Source organism: Tenrec ecaudatus, chromosome 6, assembly GCF_050624435.1.
Source record: "Tenrec ecaudatus isolate mTenEca1 chromosome 6, mTenEca1.hap1, whole genome shotgun sequence".
Taxonomy (NCBI): Eukaryota; Metazoa; Chordata; class Mammalia; order Afrosoricida; family Tenrecidae; genus Tenrec; species Tenrec ecaudatus.
Genome location: NC_134535.1, coordinates 132,034,740 through 132,061,176, shown reverse-complemented (window position 1 = coordinate 132,061,176; position 26,437 = coordinate 132,034,740). Strand labels below are relative to the sequence as shown.

The 26,437-nt window shown below is 40.5% G+C and overlaps 1 protein-coding gene across 4 annotated transcripts in view; it reads left to right on the top strand.

Moving 5' to 3' along the window:
* Positions 1 to 26,437, top strand: part of KDM5A (lysine demethylase 5A) — a 107,522-nt gene that overhangs the window by 63,740 nt on the left and 17,345 nt on the right. For all 4 annotated transcript variants that reach the window (XM_075552224.1, XM_075552225.1, XM_075552223.1 and 1 more), the window contains 6 exons: positions 1,149 to 1,504; positions 8,659 to 8,797; positions 14,235 to 14,414; positions 17,096 to 17,251; positions 19,775 to 20,326; positions 20,697 to 20,843. In XM_075552224.1, coding sequence (XP_075408339.1) covers positions 1,149 to 1,504; positions 8,659 to 8,797; positions 14,235 to 14,414; positions 17,096 to 17,251; positions 19,775 to 20,326; positions 20,697 to 20,843 — 1,530 coding nt within the window. The remainder of the gene's footprint in view (positions 1 to 1,148; positions 1,505 to 8,658; positions 8,798 to 14,234; positions 14,415 to 17,095; positions 17,252 to 19,774; positions 20,327 to 20,696; positions 20,844 to 26,437) is intronic.

Sequence of the window (26,437 nt, the reverse complement as noted above, 5' to 3'; positions counted from 1 at the left end):
TTTATTGTTGTCCTAAGACTTAATAAATGAGTCTTTCTCTCTGTAAGGTTGATTCATTTATTATCAGTATGTTCCAAATTTAATCTCTAGATTATCTCCAAGATATATCCCAAGGCCCACTGCTTATAATTTTCTTTTTGGCTTAAACTAGAAAGATGTAACCTAGTATCTTCGCAGATAAAGCGTTCAGCTGTGAACCTGTAGGGTGATGATGTGACAGTCCACGTCTATAAGAGAACAGCCTAGGAAATGCTATGGGGCAGTTGACTCTGGAAGAGTTCTGAGTTGGAATCTACTTGACAACAATGGGTTTGGACCCACCAGAATTTGTTCTTGGATTATTCTACCTCTTACTTGATTTCCATGTTTCTACACTTGTCTCCTGCAGTCTATTTTAATGAGTAACTAGAGTGATAATCTAACGTATGAGTTAGATTCTCTCATTCTCCTGCGCTTAAAATTCTCCCCTTGTTCCCCAAAGCCCTTGGAATAAAATCCAAACTTCTTATTGCCTATGAAATATTATGTAATTTTACTTCTTCCTTCCAGTTAGACATCTCCCTCCCTCTCTCATGCAATGTGAGTGTCATACCATCTCAGTCCTCTCTGGCACTTACTGTTGGCTTTGTGTGAGTGAGCTGCTCGTCCTCTGCATCCTGGTACGGTTCCCACCACATCCCTTTCATTTTGGATTCAATTTCTTTGTCTTCTGTGAATACTCTAGCTAAGTAATATGCTCTTCTCCCCTTCTAGTAATTTTCCATCGTGTTGTCTTATTTTAATTTAATATCACTTAAACTGAAACATTCCTGCAGCTGCTTTCTCACCACCTGTATTAGATGGTATGTTTCTTGAGATGAAGCACTCTATGTCTTTCTCAGTACTGTGTGGCTAGATGAATGTCTGCATCTAAGTCAGCAGTCATTTAGTAGTTATTGAGTTAATTGTATAAATTGTATGTATAAATCACATTAATTATAGAGCATATGTATATTTTTACCTATCATCTGTTTGGTGGTATGATGATGACATTACTTATGGTCTACAAATTGTACATCAGTTGTTTATTGGTTTGCCTGGATTTTGTATTCCATACAAATTTTGTATCTTTTAAACCTACTTTCTGTTTTATCTGTTGATCTTATTAGAATTTGCTGGATGATGTGGAAGAGTTTCATGAACGTGCTCAGGAGGCAATGATGGATGAAACTCCAGATTCTTCCAAGCTCCAGATGTTAATAGACATGGGCTCTAGTCTCTATGTGGAACTGCCTGAATTACCCCGACTAAAGCAAGAGCTACAGCAGGCCCGGTGGTTGGATGAAGTAAGACTGGCCTTGTCTGATCCGCAGCATGTCACTTTGGATGTCATGAAGAAGCTGATTGATTCTGGGGTGGGGCTGGCGCCCCACCACGCTGTGGAGAAAGCAATGGCTGAGCTGCAGGAGCTCCTTACGGTGTCAGAGCGATGGGAAGAAAGGGCTAAGGTCTGCTTACAGGCGAGGTAAAGACCTCTTTAATAAGGAACGGACTTGTTAAATATTTTTCAAGCTGTTAAATGTTAAATGTTTTTCTGTCTTCCTGATCAGTCACCAAATTATCGAATGATGCTGCCTCTAGACTGTTTCAAATAATAATTACTAGCAGAGTCTTTTGTTAGGTACTTTAAGTGATGCAAAGTAGTATTTGACTTAGCACTTACTATGAATGAATTTGAAGTCAGAAATTATTATATATAAAGCTCACTGCAGTGTTACTCATGTTACTAGAGAAGTTCAGGTTAAATGCTGTATTCAGAAAAGGAGGGATTATTATGAGCTTGGATGGTCAGACATGAGCTTGAGAAAAAAGGTGGACTCTAGGGCGTGCCTTGGTGGAACAGTGGGCTAAGCACCTCCAGCCCATCAGTTGCCCCACAGGAGAAAGCTGAGGCTATCTGCTCTCATCAAGATTCACAGTCTCAGATATTCTCTCTCTGGTCACTTTAAGTCAGATGACTTGATAACAATGGTTAGTTGGTTTTGAAGAATGAGTAGGATTAAAGTGGAAAGGGGAAGGAAGTTGAGAGAGATGTCATAAGCTGAGTTCTAAGGTTGTGTTCAGGTGACAGAAAATTTTTTTAAAAGTTGTCTTGAGTAGAGGATTGATGCTGGAAAGTAGTGAGACATAGGATTAGAATTAGGCCACAGAAGAACAAGAGAAGAAGCAAAAAGAGCTGATACCAAGGGCTCAATAGAAAGTGAATGTTTAGAAAATAATGATGGCAACATATGTACAAACGTGCTAGATAAAATTTTTTAAAATCATTTTACTGGGGGCGCATACAAATCTCATCACAATCCATACTTCAGTTGTGTAAAGCCCATTTGTACATTCGTTAAATGTACATTTGTACATCATTCTCAAAACATCTGTTCTCCACGTAAGCCCCTGGCATCAGCTCCTCATTTTCCCCCCTCCCTCCCAGTTCCCTACTCCCTCAAGAGCCCTTGATAATTTACAAATTATTATTTTGTCATATCTTGCCCTGTCCAACGTCTCCCTTCCCCCACTTTTCTGTTGTCCGTTCCCCAGGGAGGAGGGTATATGTAGATCCTTATAATCGGTTCCCCCTTTCAAACCCATCCTCCCTCTACCCCCTCCCAGTATCACCACTCTCACCATTGGTCCTGAAGGGTTCATCTGTCCTGGATTCCCTGTGTTTCCAGTTCTTATCTGTACCAGTATACAGCCTCTGGTCTAACCAGATCTGTAAGGTAAAACTGGGATCATGATAGTGGGTGGAAAGGAAGCATTTAGGAACTAGAGGAAAGTTGTATGTTTTCTCGTTGCTACACTGCACCCTGACTGGCTCATCTCCTCCCCGCAACCCTTCCATAAGGTGATGTCTAGTTGCCTACTGATGGGCTTTGGGTCCCCACTCTGCACTCCCCCTGATTCACAATGATAAGATTTTTTGTTCTTTGATGCCTGTTACCTCATCCCTTCAACACCTCATGATCGCACAGGCTGGTGTGCTTCTTCCATGTGGACTTTGTTGCTTCTGAGGTAGATAGCCGCTTGTTTACCATCAAGTCTTTAAGACCTTAGACACTATTATCTTTTGATAGCCGGGCTCCATCAGCTTTCTTCACCAAATTTGCTCATGCACCTGCTTTGTCTTCAGCGATTGTGTTGGGAAGGTGAGCATCATAGAATGCCAGGTTAATAGGCAAAGTATTCTTTTTTTTTTTTTCTTACATTTTATTAGGGACTCATACAACTCTTATCACAATCCATACATATACATACATCAATTGTATAAAGCACATCCATACATTCCCTGCCCCAATCATTCTCAAAGCATTTGCTCTCCACTTAAGCCCTTTGCATCAGGTCCTCTTTTTTTTTTCACCCTCCCTCCCCTCTCCCCCCTCCCCCATGTGACCTTGATAATTTATACATCGTTATTTTGTCATATCTTGCCCTATCCGGAGTCTCCCCTCCCCCCCTTCTCTGCTGTCCCTCTCCCAGGGAAGAGGTCACATGTGGATCCTTGTAATCAGTTCCCCCTTTCCAACCCACTCACCCTCCACTCTCCCAGCATCGCCCCTCACACCCTTGGTCCTGAAGGTATCATCCATCCTTGATTCCCTGTGTCTCCAGCCCTCATATGTACCAGTGTACAGCCTCTGCCCTATCCAGCCCTGCAAGGTAGAATTCGGATCATGGTAGTTGGGGGGAGGAAGCATCCAGGATCTGGGGGAAAGCTGTGCTCTTCGTCGGTACTACCTTGCACCCTGACTGACCCATCTCCTCTCCTAAATGCCTCTATGAGGGGATCTCCATTGGCCGACACTTGGGCCTTGGGTCTCCACTCTGCACTTCCCCCTTCATTTAATATGATATATATATATATATATATATATATACACACACACACACATATATATATACATATACACATATATACACATACATACACACATATCTTTTTTTTTTTTTGCGTGATGCCTTATACCTGGTCCCTTGGCACCTCGTGATCGCACTGGCTGGTGTGCTTCTTCCATGTGGGCTTTTTTGCTTCTGAGCTAGATGGCTGCTTGTTCACCTTCAAGCCTTTAAGACCCCAGACACTATCTCTTTTGATAGCCGGGCACCATCAGCTTTCTTCACCACATTTGCTTATGCACCCATTTGTCTTCAGCGATCCTATCATGGAGGTGTGCACCCAATGATGTGATTTTTTTGTTCTTTGATGCCTGGTAACTGATCCCTTCGGGACCACTCGATCACACAGGCTGGTGTGTTCTTCCATGTGGACTTTGTTGCTTCTGAGCTAGATGGCCGCTTGTTTATCTTCAAGCCTTCAAGACCCCAGTCACTATCTCTTTTGATAGCCGGGCACCATCAGCTTTCTTCACCACATTTACTTGTTCACCCCCTTTGGCTCCAGCAGTTGTGTCGGGAGAGTGAGCATCATAGAGCTCCAATTTAATAAAAGAAAGTATTCATGCATTGAGGGAGTGTTTGAGTAGAGGCCCAAGGTCCTTCCGCCACCTTAATACTTAACTTATAAATATAGACACATAGATCTATTTCCCCATCCTCCTATATATATTTGCATGTACATGTCTTTGTCTAGACATCCATAAATGCCCTTTGACTCCTAGCTCTTTCCTCCATCTCCCTTGACTTTCCTCCTGCCCCACTACCATGCTTCGTCGCCACCTGGGCTAGAGTATACCTCTTCTCTAAGCAACCTTACCCTTGATCATTCCCCACCAGGCCTGCCACTCCCCCCTCTCTACCATTTGGGGTCCCATGTTTTTCCTTTGTCCCTGTGTTTGTTAACACCACTTCCTTACCTCCCCTACCCCCCACCCTAAGTCCCCCCGGAACTGTCGGTCCCGTTGTTTTTCCTCCAGATAGTACATCCAGCCTGTCCTATTCAGACAGACCTGTGGAGACACTAACATGCACGAAAACTAGACAGAGGAAAACAAAGCAACAGTATACAAGACAACAAAACAACAAAAACAAACCACTGACAAAGAACAGAACAAAACAGTTCACAAGAGAAAAGCTTGTAGTTAGTTCAGGGATTGTTTGCTGGCCCTTAGGAGCGTTTTCCAGTCCAGTCTGTTGGGGCATCACGCCCTGGCCCCAAGGTCCACTTTCAGCATTCCCTGGGGACCTTGCCACTCCATTCCCTTGCTGTTCCGCTGCACTCTCCCAGTGATTTGCCTCGGTGTGGTGGGATCAGGTCAGGTGCAATTCCCACACTGTGTCTCCGGTGCTGTCCCCTGTATCGCCCTTAGTCACTGATTGGCATCATTTCTCATAGTGGGGCCAGCCATGTTGTTCTCTCTGTGGACTGGCTGCTCTACTCAGGAACACCATCTTCACGGCCTGGTGGGCCAGGCTGTGCTCCACTCCCTCCTCCTGCCCCTTCATCTGCTCCCGTGTGCTCTGATCAAATATGTCCATCTCCCGGAGCTGCAGAGTCAATGTCGTCCTTTGGAACAAATTCTTTTCGGGGGAGGGGCAGGAGGCAAAGTATTCTTGCATTGAGGGAGTACTTGAGTGGAGGCCCAATGCCCATCTACCTTATACTAGACCTGTAAATAGATGCACATAAATCTATTTCCCCATTCTATATAAATAATATATTTGCATATGTAGATGCCTTTATTTAGACCTCTATAATGCCCTTTGCCTCCCAGCTCTTTGCTCTATTTCCTTTTACTTTCCTCCTGTCCCACTATCATGTTCAGCCTTCATTTGGGTTTCAGTAAGTCTTGGTTACATTACCCTTGATCACGCCCTACCAGGTCTCCTAATCCCTCCTTACTACCAATTTGGATCACTTGTTCCCTTGTCCTTGGGTTTGTTAATGCCACTTCCTTTCCCCCCACCTCCCCTTCTCCCATGTCCCCCCAGATTGTTCAGCCTATCTTATTTAGACAAACCTGCTGAGATAATAACATGCACAAAAACAGGACAAAGCAAAACCAAGCAACAGAAGAAAACAAAACAACAAAAACCAATTACAAAACACAACACAACAAAAAACAAAAGCTTGTAGTTAGTTCAAGGACTGTTTGTTGGCCTTTAGGAGTGTTTTCCGGTCGAGTCCGATCGGGTGCCAAGCCCTGCCCCCAAAGTCTAATTCTGTTTTTGGTGTTCCCTGGGGACTCGGTTGCTCTGTTCCCCTTGCTGTTCTTTTGCAGGCCCTTAGTGTTTTGCCTCGGTGTGGTGGGATCAGATCAGGCACAACCCCCACACTGTGTCCCCAGTGCTGTCCCTGCTTGATACAATTGATGTATGGATTGTTAATAAGAGCTGTAAGATCCCTCAATAAAGTGATCTTTTTAAAAAAAAAAAAGATTAGAATTAGGCAAGTACTGGGAGATGAGGGTGAGAATGGTGAGCATCAGCATTGGCACTCTTGCTTTTACCCAATTCAGGTAGTCAAATTTTTACTGTTTAATCAACTATTTTATAATTGATGGTAGTGCTTTTTATGAAAGCATTTCTCTAGAAGCTAAGATGAATATTTATGTAATTTCTGTTGGGAGGCAGGAAAACTGCTGCATAGAGAGATCACAGCTGCTTAGTGAGCTGAAATTTGAAGCTGCTTCCACTTTAATCCAAAGACTATGTATTTGCCAACCATTTCTTTGGATGCATTTGATAGGAAAAGCCTTAGGTGATACTCGTCAACACAACCAAGAGGAGCTTCCACATGTGCTGGGGCTTTTTTCTCATGATGCAGTAAAGAAATGCATTAAAGTCTTTATCCTCAGAGGTTCTTACTGGGCAGATTCAAGTTATTTATCTTTAGGTATATAGCAGTTCCAGGAGGTAGAATATTAAATGGGAAAAGTTAAATAAGTAGCATATTTGGAATCTTAATATACGATTTGGTATATCTGAAGCAAATGATAGTAATCTTTTGAATGAAATTTTGTTGGTAGTATTAGAAACACCTCCCACCTTCCCACCCCCATTTTCACATGGAACCAGTCACCAAGTTCTGATGATTTTGCCTTCAGAACGTCTTTCATGTCTGTCTCCTTCACATCCATTGCCATTGACCTCGTCATTGAAGCACACCAGTGTTGCAGTCCAGTAGAGTCTGACGGGGCAGCCTCCCGTGTGTCCGATTAGAACTGTGCTCTGTGAGAGCTTTCAGGGGCTCTCTCAGAAGGGTATCACCAGGCCTTTCTTGTGAGGTATCTTTTGGTGGACTTGACCTCCAACCTTTTTTTTTTAATCATTTTATTGGAGGCTCGTACAATTCTTATCACAATCCTTACATGCATTCATGTGTCAAGAACATAGAGTACATTGGTTGCCATCATCATTCTCAACACGACCTCCAGCCTTTGGATTAGCAGCCCAGGGCGTTTGACCACTTGTACCAGCCAGGGACTCTCATATGGTTTAGTCTTCTATGTTTTCTTTGATACTTGTGATTTGGTAAGTATTTATTACATGCCACAAATAATTTCCATGTTTTGCTGTAAACAAAGGTCTCACAAATGTATTACCAAAGCAATCTGTTCAGGTGGAAGCTTGAATACAAAGGAAGACACTAGAATTTTCCTTACTATCTGTTCAGTTGCTCATTTGGTGGCAACCATTTTCAACTTGAGACTGCTGGTATCCCTGGTGTTTTTACTGGCCAGTTTGTTCAGAAGTAGATCACCAGCTTGTTTCCCGGGTCTGTCTGTGGAAACGCTGCTGAAACCTGTCCCCCATGGTTGACTTGTTAGTAATCAAAATACCAGTTAAATACTGTGGCATAGCTTCCAGGATCACAGCAACACACAGGCAACCACAATGTAATAACTGACAGACTGAATCAGTCACTCCTTTTCTTAGTTGTGTGCCCATAGTAATTTGTTTTTAGTCTCAGTACAGGAATAATGCTTATCTTTTATTCTGATTAGTTGAGGATAAGATCTAAATATATATATAGTTGTTGGGATGTGTGTGTATGTATTCTTATATAGCTATATATCTTTGAATAACTAGGGCTTAGTTAATGTAGTTCATTAAATGTATTTGGTCATTATTAGTGGGTCTCAGGTCTGTTGACTTTTACATTGCTCTCTATTATGCATCTGAGAATTTAAGATATTGTGGAGAACTAGGCTGTATGCTGTGTCTCACTCACAGCCTCGAGTCATGCTGGTTCTAGCGACCCTCTGTGGGTTTCTGAGACGGTAACTGTTTATAGGAGGACAAAGTCCCGTCTTTGTCCTGCAGAGCTACTGGTGGTTTTGAACTGCTGACCATAGGTATCGCATCCCAACATGGAACAAACACTACACCCACCAGGGCTCCTATATGTTGTATAGTGTAGTCAAAAGGAGCTTGAGTTCTGGAACTGGTCCTGAATCTACACTTCAGGTATGCAGTTGACTACATTAAATGACTATGGAGGAAATAATTTATCTTTACATTAAAATTTTCTCATCTAAAAAAGTGGAAATAAAGATAATAGATATTTTGTTACTTTCATAGGATTGTGTTACGAATGAAATAAAATCACTTTTATGAAAGTTCTCAAAAAAAAAAAAAAGAAAGTTCCACATTCTAAAATGCTGCCTAAATGTTGCTTACTGTCAGACTGTCCTTATCCACTCACCTGTTGTTATGTTTCTGTAGGCCACGGCACAGTGTGGCAAGTTTAGAGAGCATTGTAAACGAAGCTAAGAACATTCCGGCCTTTCTGCCCAACGTGTTGTCCCTGAAAGAAGCCTTGCAAAAGGCACGAGAATGGACAGCTAAAGTGGAAGCAATTCAGGTACCTTTCAGATAAGCCCACCTCACAGGTGAATCCTTTCACCCTTCACTTCTTAAATAATTCTACAAGTTCACCTACTTTCCCTTACAATTTTGTAATTAAAAATAAATATTACCTATTGTAATATTACTTGTATTGTGAAACACATTGAAATTGGCTACTTAACTCCTGACAGTAGGGATTTTATTCCTTGCTATGTTCTTTGAATCTCTATGTACGTAAATTACCTTTATAAGAAAGAGGCAGATAAAGGTAATGATGAAATGATCATTGTTGAAAACCACAATATTCATGGTACTATTATACGTACGGGGGCATGTACTTGGTCATTATTAATGTACATCTTTATACATAAATATAAATAGGATATAACTTTGGTAGAGACGTTTATATCATTCAAAGTGAAAAGTCTGAGGCAGCAGTGAAAGAATACTTGCCTATATAGTATTTATCCTGCATTATGGAAGTTCTTACAGAAGACATCATTCTGTTCAGGTAATGCTGTTTCACAGATGATTGTTTTAAATCTTTAATTAAAAAAATTTTTTTCTGTAGAAGTTGTTGAGAATATACATAGCATCACATACACTGATTCAATAGTTTCAACATACATAATTTAGTGACATTTGTTACATTTTTAAAAATCATTTTGTTAGCGGCTCATACACAATCCATCCATCCATTGTGTCAAGCACATTAGTGCATTCGTTGCCCTCATCATTCTCAAAACATTAGCTCTCCACTTAAGCCTTTGGTATTTATTAAATTCTTCAAGTGGTCTGATCTAATTCTTTAGATTAAAATAGCTATAATTAAATTATTGTACTAAGAATTAGCTTATCCTTCCATCCAGTTTTATAATTTAAAATGATTGTTAACTATTCAGATAATATTGTTTTATATAAATTGTCTTTACTGCAGAGCTATAGTTACAGGAAAAGGAAATAAACTTTTACGAAATGCTACCAGAAAGAGACCAGATTCTGTCTAGTCTGTATGACTTATCCTTTACTTTCTTTTCCGTTTTCTTGGACCTGCTTAGTTGCCACTATCACTTTGTTTATTTTTTTAAAGTTTGTCTTTTTGGTTTCACCAGGACTCATATAAGCCTCAAGCTCGCTGCCATCGAGTCGATGCCGACTCATAGCGCACCGACAGGACAGGGTAGAAGTGCCCCTGTGGATTTCTAGATTGGAGCTTTTTTTCTGGACTAAAAAGCCCTGTCTTTCTTCCAAGTATACCAGGGTAGCTCCTCTATTTGTTTTTAATCTTGGAGCTGTTTCAGGCAATTGGTTGCCCTCAAGTGCCTGCTGATCCTTAGTTGGCCATTAGTTTATTAAAGGATTATGTTGACAAGTATAGCTAGCTGTCATCTGTTTCCTGCCAGTGCAAGAACTGACTTGCAGGCTTGAAGGAAGTGAATAGGTTCTGTTGACAAACTTTAGGATACATGACTTGTAAGCAAGCTCTGTCTGGGCTTAGCCAGAAAGTATTCTGTATTCAAAGGGCTATCCAGGCGTCTCCAATTTCTGACTTAAATTTGAGTTACCATAAACCACTTTTAGGATCTTTTTTTTCTTTTTTATCCTTTTAAAAATTATTAGTATTATGTACTACATAAAATGTTAAAATATAGCTTTAAGTTTATATGTAATGTCTCCAACCCCCAAAGGCAAGTAAAGATGAAATTTATTAAAGATACTCGTATAATAATGTAAACGTTAAAAAAGAACGGTGAGGTATTCATAGTAGACTTAAGTCAGAACTGACTTTGATAGCCACCAAACCGGAACTCATCTTAAGTCAGGAAATCCCTAAAGTTGGACACAAGAGGGAGTAATAAGTGTGGTGTTTTATGCCAATGTGGATCATAAGTGTAGTATTTTATGACATTTGTTTCTGACCTTTCTTTTCTATCCCAGTTAGTCATCTATTCCTCTCTTGGTATCACAATGATTTAATTGTATTATTGGAATATCGAGTAGGTCTAGAGAGGAGTCCTATATGGTATTAATGCCCTATATGGTTATGCGTTGGGCTGCTAACTATCAACAGTTCAAAAACCACTAGCCTTTCTATAGCAGAAAGACAGGACCTTCAACTCCTGTAAAGAATTACAGTCTTGGAAACTCATGGACAATTTTACCCTGTCCTATAAGGTTGCCGAATCAACTCTGTGGCAGTCAATTGGTTTTGAATAGGCTAGAAACTCATTATTCTTAAAAAAAAATTCATTTATATTTTTCTGCTTTTTTTTTTAGACACTTCATTGTATCAAAATGAATTTACAGGCAGATGTATTAGTTAACACATGGGAAATAACGTTATACTAGAGTGTCAACATTTAGTACCTAACCCTATATCTTGCTTTCATAAGCTCTGAATAACAATGAATGCTATAGGAATATATATATAGTTTCCTATAGGCATGTCTATATATTATGTCTGCAAGGAGATTTATTTAGTCAGAGCTTTCACTGTGAATTATTGTAAAGTCTGTAAGCTGCCAGACTGTTTCATGTGTTATAGGCTGAATAGATTATATTAATATTCTTCTCACTTTCTGCTCAATTATTCAGCAAATTTAAAGTAATATGTAAGTTCTAAAAACAATAATGGTTTCATTCCATGGAAAAATAGAAATATTTTGACTTGAAAGGAAAATATTTATTCTCACTTCTGCTATACAACATAAAACTGAGATTGGTATGGATACTGAAATACTGCTTTGCCATTAGAAAAAATTCTTAAAGATTTTGAAGTATGCAAAAGAGATTGCTGAGCTTTCTTTTAGTGGAATACCAGCTGTTGTCTAGCACACCCTCTAGGGTTATCTTATCTTATTATAGGTGTGAATCTTTTGGATTTTCTTTGAGCTTTTCATAACTCTGACAGTTTTCAAAGCAGTTTACAGTAACAAATGAATCATGCTTATTGAAAGGCAGGTGAATTTATCTGTAGTGATGCAGTTGATTATCCATAGAAAAGCTGATTCGAAACATTAATTTTATTGTCTAATGTAGTATTAAAAGGAGTCCTGGTGGTGGCATGGTGATCTAGTTGGCTACCAACCAGAAGATCTGCAGTGTGAACCCACCCAGTGACTCTGGGAGAATAGACATGGCGCTCTGTCCCCATAAAGATTGCAACCCAGGAGTTCCTTTGAGGCAGCGCTGCTTGTCATAGGAGTTGAATCAACTCAGTGGCACACAATAAATATCAAGTGGCAGAAAAAATACGGAGTTTGAAAGAGAATGGAATTTTTCCATTAAGGAAAAATTTCCATTTGAGGAGCCCCCTCCCCCAGTTTGATATTAAATAGTTTGTAATCTATTAGCAAATTCATTTCTTCATTAAAAAATTCATTTTATTGGGGGCTTGCTTGTACAGTTCTTATAACAGTCCATACATCAATGATATCATGCACATTTATACATATTTTAACATCACCATTTTTAAAACATTTTCTTTCCACTTGAGCCCTTGGTATCAGCTCCTACCCTCCCTCCTCCTGCCCACCCTTGTGACTCTTTGATAAATTATAAATTATTTTCATTTCTTACACCATCTGCTGTTTGCCTTCACCCATATTTCTGTTATTTGTCCTCCTGGGTGTGGGGGGGGGCTTGTACGTCCATCATTGTGATTGATTCCCCCTTTTTTGTCCCCCCTCCTCTCCTCCTACCCTCATGGATTCCCATTACTGTTCCTGAGAGATTTATATGTCCTGGATTCTGTGTGTAGAGAGCTCTTATGTGTACCAGTGTGTATGTGTTGGTCTAGCCAGAATTGTAAGGTAGAAGTGGGGTCATGATAGTGGGGGGGCAAGGAAGCATTAAAGAAGTAGAGGAACGTTGTGTGTTGTGTTGATGCTACATGCACTCTGGCTGGGTTGTCCCTTCCTTGTGACTCTTCTATGAGGGGATGTCCAATTGTCTACAGAGGGGCTTTGGGTCTCCACTCCAGCCTCCCCTCGTTCGCATCGATGTGATTGTTTTGAGTCTTGCTGATAGCTGATCCCGTTGACACCTCATGATCACACAGTTTTCCCTGCTAGATGGCCAATTGTCTAACTGGAAGCTTTTCAGCTTTTTTCACCACATTTGCTTATGCACCCACTTTGACTTCAGCGATTGTGTGGCATCACAGAATGCAAGTTAGTAGAACAAAGTGCTCTGGCATTGAGGGAGGACTTGAGTAGGGGCTCAATGTCTGCCTGCTACCCTGATACTTAACATATAAATATATGCACATGGACCTGTATCCCTATTGTTACTATATTTACATGTATACATGCTTATATTTATATCTCTATAAATGTCTTTTGCCTCCTAGTTCTTTCCTCTATTTCCTTTCACTTTCCTCCTGTCCTACTATCATTTTCAACCTTCATTCAGCTCTCCGGAATTCCTCTTGGCTACATTGCACTTGATTCAACTCCCTAGGCGTTATACGCCCTCCTTGCCATCGTTTTTTAGATTTCGTTTTGTTCCCTTGTCCCTGGGTGTGTTGGCTCTTCCTCCTTTTTCCCCTCCTCCCCCTCTCCCCTGTCCCCCTGGAACTGTTGGCCCTACTGTTTTCTTCTCAGGCTTGTTTATCTTGCCTATCATATATAGATAGACATGGAAAAAAGAAAAAAGGACCCATAAATAGTTCCAGGTCTGTCTGCTGACCCTTATGTCTATTTTCTGATCGAGTCTGATGAGGTGCCAAGCCTTGCCCTCCGAGTCTGAAGTCTGTTTTAGGGATTCCTTGGAGACTTTGTTGCTTTGCTCTCCTTTGCTTTGCTTTCCTTGCTGCTCTATTGCACTCCCTTTTTGTTTCACCTTGGTGTGGGAGGGTCAGACCATGCACAATTCGGTGTCTAGTGCTGTTCCCTGCAGCACTGTGGGTCAGTAAGGGGACATCCCTATGGTCCTCTCTGTGTCGTAATTGCTCCTAGCAGGATGTCTTCTTTGGGGCTTGGTGGGTCAGAATGTGGTTCGTGTTCTCTCTCTCTCTCTCTCTTTCTCTCTACCTCTACCTCTACCTCTACCTCTATCTCTACCTCTACCTCTACCTGTTAGTTTGCTCCTGTGTGGTCTGGGAAGACTTGTCATTCTCCTTGGGCTGTATCTATTTCCTCATTTCTAACCGCATCTAATTATGCCATAATTCAGATTATTCCTTAAACCAAAATTTATATCTTAGTAGCTTCTACATTAATTCATAATATAAACTCTGACAAAATGCTCATTTAAAATTTTTCATACAAGCATTTTATATAGGCACTGGAAATTATATTAGTTTAAGAGTTGCGATTCAAAGATAAAGAATAGCACTTTTAAAAAAGGAAGAGAAAAAGTACGCACACTAAATAGTCTTTGTATATTTTCCAACATCATGTTGAGAGACTTGACAGAGTAAATGCCGTAATGTGAAAATGTCCTTCCCGTAGAGTGGCAGCAGCTATGCTTACTTGGAACAGCTGGAGAGTCTGTCTGCCAAAGGGCGCCCCCTCCCCGTGCGTCTGGACGCATTGCCCCAGGTGGAGTCGCAGGTGGCCGCTGCGCGAGCTTGGAGAGAACGGACAGGGCGGACCTTCCTGAAGAAGAATTCTAGCCATACGTTGTTACAGGTAAGAAATAGTATATCTCTGTGTATACACGATGCTACAGTCTCATCAGCAGTTGATAATTTAGTACCTATAGGTGAGAGGATTGTCAATTTTTCTGGTTGCAGGTTTATGGCTAGGTGCTATCAGATGTTGATTGGAGTCTAAAGCCTTAAGCAGACTTTGATTGGGGTCATCATGAGCTGTGTCCAGAGAAGTCAACCAGGGTTATTTCTGTTTTTACTGAACACTCACTGAGAGATCTTATTTCTCAGAAGCACAAATGTAAATACTCACTTTTCTTTCTTCTTGAGCAATTGCACATAATGGTTAGGAGCATAAGCTTTGAAATAATATAATTTGAGGACTAGTTTCCTATTTGCCAACACTGTGTCCTCAGTGAAGTTGTTTCTTTCTGACTCAGTTTCCTTTGTTTGTAAAATGAGGAGAGTAATGCAAAGTTGGGAGCCCTGGTGGCACTGCTGGGTAAGCGTTGGGCTGCTGACTGCAAGGCTGACTGTGCAAGTCCACCAGCCGCTCCTTGGAAGGAAGAGGAGGCTGTCTGCCCCTATAAAGATAGGGAGCCTCCTCAGGAAAGGGCCACTGTTGGAATTGACTCGACAGCAAGGGTCTTGTACCTGCTTCATAGGGTTGTGAAGAGTATACTCAATTATGTGTATAAAGTGCTGAGGAGAATTCTCGGTACCTGGTGAGTGCTTCATAAAATGGTACATTTTTTCCCAATCATTTTATTGGGGGCTCATACAAATCTTATCACAATCGGTATATACATCAATTGTATAAAGCACATTTGTACATTTGTTACCCTCATCATTCTCAAAACATTTGCTCTCCATTTAAGCCCCTGGCATCAGCTCCTCATTCCCCCCTCTCCCTATCCACTCCCCTCTCCCTCATGAACTCTTGATAACTTATAAATTATTATTTGGTCATATTTTAAACTGTCCGATGTCTCCCTTCACCCACATTTTCTGTTGTCTGTCCTTCAGGGAGGAGGGTATATGTAGATCCTTGTAATCAGTTCCCCCTCTCTACTCCACCCTCCTGATATCACCACTCTCACCCCTGGTCCTGAAGGGATCATCCATCCTGGATTCCCGGTGTTTCCATTTCCTATCTGTACCAGTGTACATACTCTGGTCTAGTCAGATTTGTAAGGTAAAATTGGGATCATGATAGTGGATGGAGAAGAAGCATTTAGGAACTAGAGGGAAGTTGTATGTTTCATCATGGCTACACTGCACTCTGACTGGCTCATCTCCCCGCCACCCTTCCGTAAGGGGATGTCCAGTTGCCTACAGATGGGCTTTGGCTCCCCACTCTGCAGTCCCCCTGATTCACAATGATAAGTCTTATTGTTCTTTGATGCCTGTTACCTCATCCCTTCGAGTCCTCATCACACACGCTGGTGTACTTCTTCCATGTAGACTTTGTTGCTTTTGAGCTAGATGGCCGCTTGTTTGCCATCAAGCCTTTAAGACCCCAGACGCTATATCTTTTGATAGTCGAGAACCATCAGCTTTCTTCACCACATTTGCTTATGCACTGGCTTTGTCTTCAGCAATCTTATCAGGGAGGTGAACACATAATATGATTTTTTTGTTCTTTTTTTTTGTTGTTGTTGTTGATTTTTTTGTTCTTTTATGCCTGATACCCGATCCCTTTGGCACCTAGTAATCACACAGGCTGATGTGCTTCTTCCATGTGGGTTTTGTTGCTTCTGAGCTAGATGGCCACTTGTTTACTTCAAGTCTTTAAGACCCATGAAGCTGTAGCTTTTGATTGCCGGGTCCCATCAGCTTTCTTCACTACATTTGTTTATGTACCAACTTTGTCTTCAGCGATGTTGTCAGGAAGGTGAGCATCATGGAATGCCATGTTAATAGAATTAAGGGAGTACTTGAGTGGAGGCCCAATGTCCATCTGCTACCTTAATACTAAACATAAATATATGCATATAAATATATGCATATAAATCTATTTTCCCATCCTCATATATAAATATATTTGCATATGTACATGCCTTTGTTTAGACCTCTATAAATGCCCTTTGCCTCCCAGCTCTTTCCTCTATTTCCTTTGACTTTCCTCTTGTTCCACTATACTGCTCAGCCTTCATTTGGGTTTCAGTAATTCCTCTCAGTTACATTACTCTTGATCATGCCCTACCAGGCCTCCTATACCCTCCTCACCACCAATTTGGATCACTTGTTGTTCCCTTGTCCCTGGGTTTGTTACCACCACTTCCTCCCCACCCACCCCCCACCTCCCCCTCTCCTATGTCCCCTCCCGAACTGTCGGTCCCTTTGTTTTCTCCTCCAGATTGTTCATCCAGCCTATCTTATTTAGACAGTCCTGCAGAGAAAATGACATGCATAAAAACAAGACAGCAAAATCAAACAACAAAAGAAAACAAAACAAAAAGCCAATGACAAAACAACAACAACAAAACACAACAACAACCAAAAGAGAAAAGCTTGTACTTGGTTTAAGGACTGTTTGTTGGCCTTTAGGAATGTTTTCTGATCGAGTCTGATGTGCCGCCAAGCCCTGGCCCCACAGTCTATTTTTGGTATTCCCTGGGACTTGGTTGCTCTGTTCCTCTTGCTGTTGGCTTTAATTAACTTCACTTTCAGAATGATTTTTTAAAAACTAGAGTGCATGTTGTGGTTTTATCTTTAAAGGTGCTAAGTCCTCGGACTGACATTGGCATATATGGAAATGGTAAAAACAGGAGGAGAAAGGTCAAAGAACTGATAGAAAAAGAAAAGGATCTGGACCTTGAGCCCCTGAGTGACCTGGAGGAAGGACTGGAGGAAGCCAGAGACACTGCCCTGGTGGTAAGGAGTGATGCAGTAAGGACAGTAGCAGATGCCCATCCTGTATTGTTAGTGATTAATCCTTCTTGCAGTCCTAAAGGAAGGAGCACTCCCTGCCCTGTAGGCAACCTTCGAATCTCTGTTCCAGATTCCGTTCCTTTCCCACGTGCTCTGGTACCTTCTTGCTGTAGATTTCTCCCCTCACTTTCAGACATCTTCACACACTCTCAACACAGGTATATTCTAACGTGGTGGGGACTTTTTTTAAGAAACCAAATAGAACAATTATAGCAAAAATCACCTTCTCTCTACTTCCCCTCCCAATTCTTTGCCTTGGTCAGTGGGTGGTTCTGAGGGCTCTGTCTCTGTTTGCCTATTCTTTTAGCTTTTTGTTGTAAATTAGGTGAAGATTTAGAGCGTTGTCATCTGTGTTACATTCAATAATTCATACACATATTGTTCCAACTCATCCTTTGCCATCCCTTAATGTACCGTCATTTATCCCATTTACCCCTTGTGTTTCCTATTACTATCCCTGCTGTCCTAACCCTCTGTATTTTATCTCTGGGTACCTGTTACCCCTTTTACCGATAATAAATGGCTGATTATTCTAACACAGAGGTAAATTCAATTCCAGACCTACAGGGTGATTAAGAACCATAGTCTTGGAGATCCCACCGGTTGCGTATTTTTATCCCTCTTGCATCGCCTCAGCTCTCACCTTCATTGGCTTGGGCCTCAAATTTATATTTTAAGCCTTGACTTAACTACTATTGTATAGCTAATCGCACTGAGAACATCGCCACTATGTGCTTAAACACTTGTCCAAAGCTGAAACATGTCCTGTGCTATTTCTCTTCCCTTTAAACTGCCAGCCCCTGCTCTCTGACCCCTGCCCCAACAATTTCCTTTCTGACAGTTACATTTTTTTTAACAAGTCAGCTTACCTCCTCTGTTATATCAAGTTTATACAAATACTTGTGAGCACTTAAAATAGTAATTTCAAGGAGCCAGCATGGGTTTCATTTGGGGCATTAGAGTAGACATAGTATTTGGATTTGAACAAACCACATCATGTTCTAGTGACTGTGATGATTTATGTCAGCTGGATGGGATAATAGATGAAATCACAATTATTTGAAAACCCAATCTACGGTGTGCTAAATAATGGATTGCATCAATCTACAAAGAAGCTTAGGGTAGTTATTTGTTCCTTAACAGTGTGAAAAAACCTAATGGGGAGAGCAGTATCTAAATAACCTTTGTACTTTCTTTGTCTTTATGGTCATACTTCATGTAAAAATATGTTTTTAATCAAATGATATAAAAACTTTTGCCACTCCCCTTTCCTCAAACTCGTGTGTATTTTGCATATCTCTGTTCTTTTGTTTTAGTAGTTGTCTAGTATTCCATCAAACTGTCCATAATTTCTAATCGGCTCCTGATTTGGAGCATCTTGGCGGTTACCAAGTGCTCCCTGCTATTAACCATGAAACGAGCCTCTTTGTGCTGCGTCCTTCTCAGCAGTGTTTCCCTGGGCTTGACTTCATGACGCTCAATACTGTTTTACTTTTCAAAGGAAATGTCCCCGTGTAGTAGTGCCAGCTGCTTTTTGACATCAGGTCTTCTCGGTAGTTCTCGGCAGCAGCAGTATAGTGGGTGCACAATAAACTACACGAAGGTGATGAGAATCTTCCAAAGGAAGGGTTTTTTTAGAGTGGCAAGGGAAGGAGAGATGCGTTAGAACTGATTAGAGCCTGAGTAAGGAGAAAGAAAATTCAAATTAGTTTAGGCAGCAGGTCATATTAGGGAATTGCAAGCACTGCGTAACCGATGTGGCTGCGTCTGCCTACAAAGGACCTATTCTAAAGCCAATGAAAATGGCAGACAAGTATAACCAAGAATTATTTTGAAAGTGTCTCAAAGTTGACCAATAGTTTAAAGATAAAATGCGTGAAGAATATTGTTGATAATTTTGTTTGCTTTTATTTTGTTGAAATGAGTCAGGACGATGTTATAATTGGTCCCCAGGTTTTATTATTTTACCTACACAGTAATTGGAGAGGGCTTCTAGAAAGAAATAACAATTGATTTGCTTATAACTGGTCCCTAGGGAGTGAATTACAAGAACTAGTATTTGTATTGAGTGTACATTATGCATGGCAACACACTGAGCATTTTCATGTGTAGTGTACCCCAGGTTGGCAACTTACAGGTACAAGAGCCAAACTTTCATACCAAAATGGCTGGACTTCAAAGCAGATTGTTGTTCTGTTATAGTCTCAGAAGAGTTCCGAAGTGTACTATTTTGATGTAAATGATCGAATGTGGTAGCACTGTGCCCACTTTGAAGATGGGAAATGTTTATATAGAAACTGCTAGTATGTCCCAAATTTTAAGAAGTTGTTGAATGAACTGTTTTTTGGAACGAACAGTTCTTTGTGACCATGATGCCACAGTTCAGGGATGGCCCGTTAGCCTTAAGGATTTGATACTTGGGGAGTTTAATGAAATGACTCATTTCAGTGAAATACTTGTACACAGGTGGCAGTTTTCAAAGAACGGGAGCAAAAAGAAATTGAAGCCATGCATTCCCTCAGAGCAGCCAACCTAGCCAAGATGACCATGGTGGACCGTATAGAAGAAGTGAAATTTTGCATTTGCCGCAAGACAGCCAGTGGGTTTATGCTACAGTGTGAGCTCTGCAAAGACTGGTTCCATAACAGCTGTGTTCCCCTTCCTAAATCAAGTTCCCAGAAAAAAGGGTCTAACTGGCAAGCTAAAGAAGTCAAATTCCTTTGCCCTCTTTGTATGCGATCTCGACGGCCCAGGCTGGAGACCATTTTGTCACTCCTGGTGTCCCTTCAGAAGTTACCTGTACGGTTGCCTGAAGGAGAGGCCCTGCAGTGTTTGACTGAACGGGCTATGAGCTGGCAGGATAGAGCACGCCAGGCCCTGGCTACCGACGAACTATCCTCTGCCTTGGCCAAACTGTCTGTGTTGAGTCAGCGGATGGTGGAGCAGGCAGCTCGAGAAAAAACGGAAAAGATCATCAGTGCAGAACTCCAAAAAGCAGCTGCCAATCCGGACTTACAGGTAAGTTCAAGGGTTACATTGTTTCCCCCTGACTTCATGGGATTTGTCAAGTGTCAATAGTAAACTAATTCTGCCTTACCTATTGTCGATTAGAGAGGTAACAGTAACTTGCTAGCAATTGTGTTATGTATAGCATCCTTTTTTCCTACATACATTCTCTCTGGAGCTCCACTTAATGAAATACTCTTCAGAAATACCATTCAAGTGGGCCTGGGCATCATAATCAAACAATGTGATTTCTACTAACTGTTGAAGAACTCTGTTAAAGAGTCACTTTCAAGTTTTTTGTTAAATTTTAGTGGTGGTAACTGTTCATTCCTCATGTTTGTTGAGTATGTCTCTGTTTATCTTGGAATTGTCTGCTTTTTAGGGACACTTACCTAGTTTCCAGCAGTCTGCTTTTAACCGTGTGGTGAGCAGCAGTGTATCATCTTCCCCTCGACAAACTGTGGACTATGATGATGAAGAAACAGATTCTGATGAAGACGTTCGGGAGACATATGGCTATGACATGAAGGTAAATTACATTGCTGCAGATATTAGAATTTATTTACTATCACTGTGATTGTTTTGATACTGACCCCACAGTGATGGTGAAGAGAAGGCTCTGACAAGTTTGTTTCATTTGGCTCCTGTTGGCCCTTTCTAATGACTTCGTCTTTCTACCTTGTAATAACATCATGACCCTGCCAGGTTACAGTTAATCCATTGGTCACTTTTCTGTTATTCATTTTAGTATTTGTACTATAGCCAGGGAGTTCTTGGTGTGGTGAAAGAGACTACATCCAAAGAACTATGCAGAGTTTTTTCCCGTATTCTACTTAACTGTTTGTCTTTTCAGCATGCAGATTAAGTAGGTTCTGCTCATTCTTAAGAATGTGATTCCCATCAACATTAAAACACATACACATTGTAAAATTAAAACCATCTGTCATTGACACTTAGAAGTTCATTGTTGAAAAATAACCTTTCTCATAATATGGATTCTTAATTCCAGGCCTCATTTTTTCAAAGTAGTTTTCTGTTGTATGTTGTAAAGGCTTTGAAAATGTTAACCCTTGAACTAGCTGGTTGAATTTTAATCTAAATACTAAGAATTATCTGTTTACCATGACTTAAAGGAATCCACTTGTTTCCTTTCTAACACATCACTACTGCTCTGGTATTTCTAAACATGATAAACTTTGCTTGGAAGTATGTATGTCACATGAAAAGAATATCACAGATACTACTTGATCTTCACGCAGCACTATATATCAACCCTGTGATTTGATGTTTGTATATGTTTATGTAGAATTTATATGTTAGTTCTAGTATACATCTTCTTCTTTTTTTTAATTTTTAAAAACAATTTATTAGGGGCTCATACAACTCTTATCACAGTCCATACATATACATACATCAGTTGTATAAAGCACATCCATACATTCCCCCGCCCCAATCACTCTCAAGGCATTTGCTCTCCACTAAAGCCCCTTGCATCAGGTCCTCTTAGTATACATCTTCTATATTAGGAAATACTGGCAGATGGTAAAATTTGGGCTGTTACAGTGTTAGTATTACACTTAATTAAAAGAATAGAAAAGTGGTAGTAAGACTAATAGTAATTCAAGGTCATGTCTTTGACCTTGATCTCTTGATGGTGCTTTCTTTGCATTAAACAAGAGTGAAACACTGCCCAGTCCTGTGTCATCCTCACAGTTGATATGTCTGAGCCCTGTTGCAGCCATTGTGTCAGTCTATCTCATCTAGAGCCTTCCTCTTTCACACTGACCCTCTACTTAACCAGGGCCTGTCTCTTCCGATAGTGTGTCCGAAGCATGTGAAGTGAAATCTCCGCAGCTTGGTTTCTAAGGAATACTCATACTTTTAAGACAAATTTGTTTCTGGTGGCTCCTGGTGCTGTCAGTATATTCACCAACACCATAATTCAAATGCATCTGTTCTTCTCCATTCTTCCTGCTGGTTGTCCAGCTTTCTCATGCCAATAAGATGATTGAAAATGCCACATTTGGATCACCTGTACCTTACTCAGTGCTCAAAGTGACATCCTTGCGTTTTTAACACTTTAAGAGGTCTTTTGCAATAGATTAGTCAATGCGATAGATCAGTGGATTTTGTGACAGCTGCTTCCATGAGCACTAACTGTGGATTCAAATAAAGTGAAATCCTTGACACCTGCAATCCTTTCTCCATTTATTGTTCAGTTCTTAGGATTTTAGTTTCCTTTACTTTGGGTTGCAATCCATATTGCAGACTGCCTTCCTTGATCATCAGCAAGTGTTTTAAGTCCTTCCCACTTTCAGCAAGCAAGGTTGTGTCTTTCCCATATCACTGGTGGCTTCCACCAATCCTAATGCTGCATTATTCTTCATCTAGTCCAGCTTCTCAGCATATTTGGTCAACATACATATTGAACGAATCTGAGGGATACAATCCTGACGCACATCTCTCCTGCCTTGACACCACACAGCATTCCTTTGTTCTGTTCCAACAACTGCCTCTTGGTCCATATACAGGTCTGTGTGATGAGCGAGCCTAGTGAAGTGCCCTGGAATTTGTTGGTTTCATTGTTATCCCTTGTTTGTTAGGATCCACCCAGTCAAATGTCTGTGTGTAGTCTCTGCTTTCAGTCAAGATCTCTCTGACAGCAGCAGTGATATCCCTTGTACCATGTTCTCTGCTGACTACCTGGCCAATCAACTGAAAGAGGTTCATATTTCTTACCCTTCCAAAGAAAGGTGATCCAACAGAATGCAGAATCTAACTATCATTAATATCACCCTCAAGTAAAATTTTGCTGAAGATAATTTAAAAACGTTGTACTTTTGTATCAGTATGTCAACAGGGAGCTGCCAGAAATGCAAGCCATGTTCCGAAGAGGACAGGGAACGAGACATACCCAAGTCATAGTGACCTACCTGATAGGGAGTTTCCAAGACCATTACGCACTTGAGAGGGAGGAAGCCTCATCTTTCTCTGTGGAGCAGCTGATGGGTTTGAACCACCAACTTCGTAGTTAGCAGCCTACCATCTGTGGCTTCTTTGAGGAATAGCAGTGGTTATTTTATTTTAGGAAGTTCTTTTTATATCACTAAAGCCTGTGTGGAGAAAGGCAAGTTCAACACAAGTATTCTTTCGCCTTCTCTACCCTGGATGACACTTGATTGGTTGAGCTTTTGTTGAAATAGCATTTTATTTGAGACTTTCACACTGTTTTCTATCAGATAAGATGGATAACACATTTCTCATTGAAGGGCCACTCTTCCTTTCCTGTAGTTATACCAGGAAACTAGCTTGTAATTTTCCTTCTTAGTAGCCTCTTTTAAGGCTTATTGTTTTCCCATCCTTTTGCTTTTATCTTTATAAAGTTTTTTTCCCCCACTCTGTTTATATATGAGTACGTAGAAAGACACATGAACCATACGTGTATAACTCGAAATCAAACTTGCTGCCCTTGAGTGGAACTACCCTTGTGGGTTTCTTTACAGGTGTAGAAAGCCTTTTCCTTCTCCCCACAAGTATATACTTAATAAGTTACATCAGATGGAACAGATGGATACAGCTAGCACTCAGATGAAGAAATAGGACATTATAAGCACCTTTGAGGCTCCCCGGTCCTGTCTCAGCCACCTCTCTTACAATGAACTGTATATTTTACTTGCCTTTGAACTTAACAGAAATGAAATTATACATCATATTTTTGGGGGGCTGACTTACTTCATTCCACAATATGTTTGTGCAGTGATAGTTTTCATTGTATGAATATGCCATAATTAATTTACTCCTTATATTATTGATGATTATATGTGCTTTTTCCAGTTTTTTTACCTTATACAGAGTAGTGCTGGAAATACTCTTATAAATGGTTTTTTGATGCTCATAAATATTTTTGCATATGCTATACCTCATTAACATAATTGATCCTCATTATTATTATATGATTCTCTGCGGTTTACAGTGTATCTTTCCAGAATCAGAATTGAACCACTTCATAATTTATACTTCGATTAGAGGAAGAAGTTGATTTTCTTTTCTTCCTTCTTCTATTTCTTGTCCCTACTTTTCATCTTTTTCTGGTCAGTGTCTTTTTTTATTTTGAAAGATTAACAGAGTTAATCATGAAATGAGTAAGAGTCAAGGTCCGAAAAGACAATTTCAGTTAGTGTGTGGAATCATCTGGGAACTGCAGTAGGGCTGTGGCAATCTCCCTTCTTTTGCCCTTCAGGCCCTACATTCGTGAATAGACAAGAAGTCTATGAACTCTAAATGAGGAACACTGCCTCCTAGACTCCGCATACAATGTTGTCCTTTACAGAGCTAGCGATTACTTTGACTAACCTGTACTTGGTTCTTGGAAAATACTTTGTCTGTAAGATAGTGTTATGATAATAGTAGATCTTTTCTCTGGCAGCCCCACCCCCTTCAAAAAAAAAGATTTGGAACTAGTCTTTAAGCTATCACCTCTTTCCTCTATGGTTCTCTTTTATATGCTGCTTTGTGTTGCTTTTTTTTTTCTTAAAAAAAACAATGGGAGGGGAAGAGTCTATATAGTAAAAATTTTAGGCTTAATGAGCCACATACAGACCATGCAAAAACATACAGCCAGTTGGGTTTGGCTCACATGCTATTGTTTGCCAGCTTCTACTCTGCAACAGGTGCACTTGAGAAAAGACCAAAACAGTGAAAGAGGGAGTTGATCTTTTTTGTTTCATTCCCCCATCCTTGTCATCATCTGAACAGATGCTTTTGACTCTGGCAGTAGCAATTGCTCCAGTTTGCAGTCCTATTTTCTTCACCTCTAAATCAACTACCTTAGAATGGTAGAACTGACTGGCTCAACAGTGTGTTCTCTTTAGAGAGCTCTGTTTCCCAATTTGCAGGCTCCCAGTCTAAGCATTTGAATTCTGATAACTAACTCTACCCCTTTCTTTTGTGTTTTGGTTGTTGTTCGGTGCCTTTGAGCCAATTCTGACTCAACAGTCACCTATGCACAACAGAACAAAACACTGCCAGGTCCTGCACCATCAGGTCCTGCACCATCTGCACAATTGTTCTTACACTTGAGCCCGTTGTAGCAGACATCTTGTTGCGAGGCTTTCTCTTGTGCTGTCTCCATGTTACCTGGACGTTTCCCTTTGCTGTTTTAGTCCTTTGATACATGTCCAGCCAGTTCCCTCTATTAAATTATTTCTCTCGCAGTATCGGTGTAATTACTGTCTTCCTGATTTTACTCTGCCAAAGCTGTATGTAAGTGAGAGTGTATGTAAGTGAAACAGACTCCGTAAGAACATCATCTGAGACTGGCTGAGAACTGCCAGTTGAAGAATTGGTGTATTCCTAGCCAGTCTTAATGTGTTAAGTAAGAGCGTTTGTTAAGCTTCTAGATAAGTTAATAAAACCTTGAGCAAAAGAGAGTGAAAAAGTTTGTGTTTCTAAGATGTCGAATCTACACCTCCCCTCCTCCCCCTTAGGTTCATTTTCTTTTCATTAAGAGCAGTGGTTCTCAACCTTCCTAATGCTGTGCCCCTTTATACGGTTTCATGTTCTGGTGGCCCTCCCCCCCGCCCCCCAACCAGAAAATTATTTTCGTTGCTACTTCATCACTGTCATTTTGTTACTGAGATGAGTCGGGTGACAGGTTGAGAACTGCTGATTTAGAGGGTCAGGCTTCTTTTTGGTACAGAAACTTCTTATAATTGTAGACTTTTGAAGGCAGATTACTAAATAGTAATTTTCTTGTGGGTTTATTATTTTTATGGGTTTGGGGTTTTTTTGGTTTGTTTGCTTTTTTTTTTTTTTTTTGCATTACTCTTTTCTTGGTTTGAAACTAGTTATTACTGTTTTTCTCCCTAGTGGATATTTTCTTATTTAATAAAGGCACTTCAGAAGAAACTTCTAGAAGTCAACTGAAAACCCTGTGGAACAGTGTTACTCTGACACATACCGGTCACCATGAATGGAATGGTCTCCATGGAAACGCATTTAAAAGTTTAAAAAAATTTTAATGCTTTTTTTTAATGTTATATTACAAGTTTTAACCTGAAATCCTACATTTATATCCTTGCCACAGAATAATTTAAATAATTTTAATAATAAATAGTCCTTTTT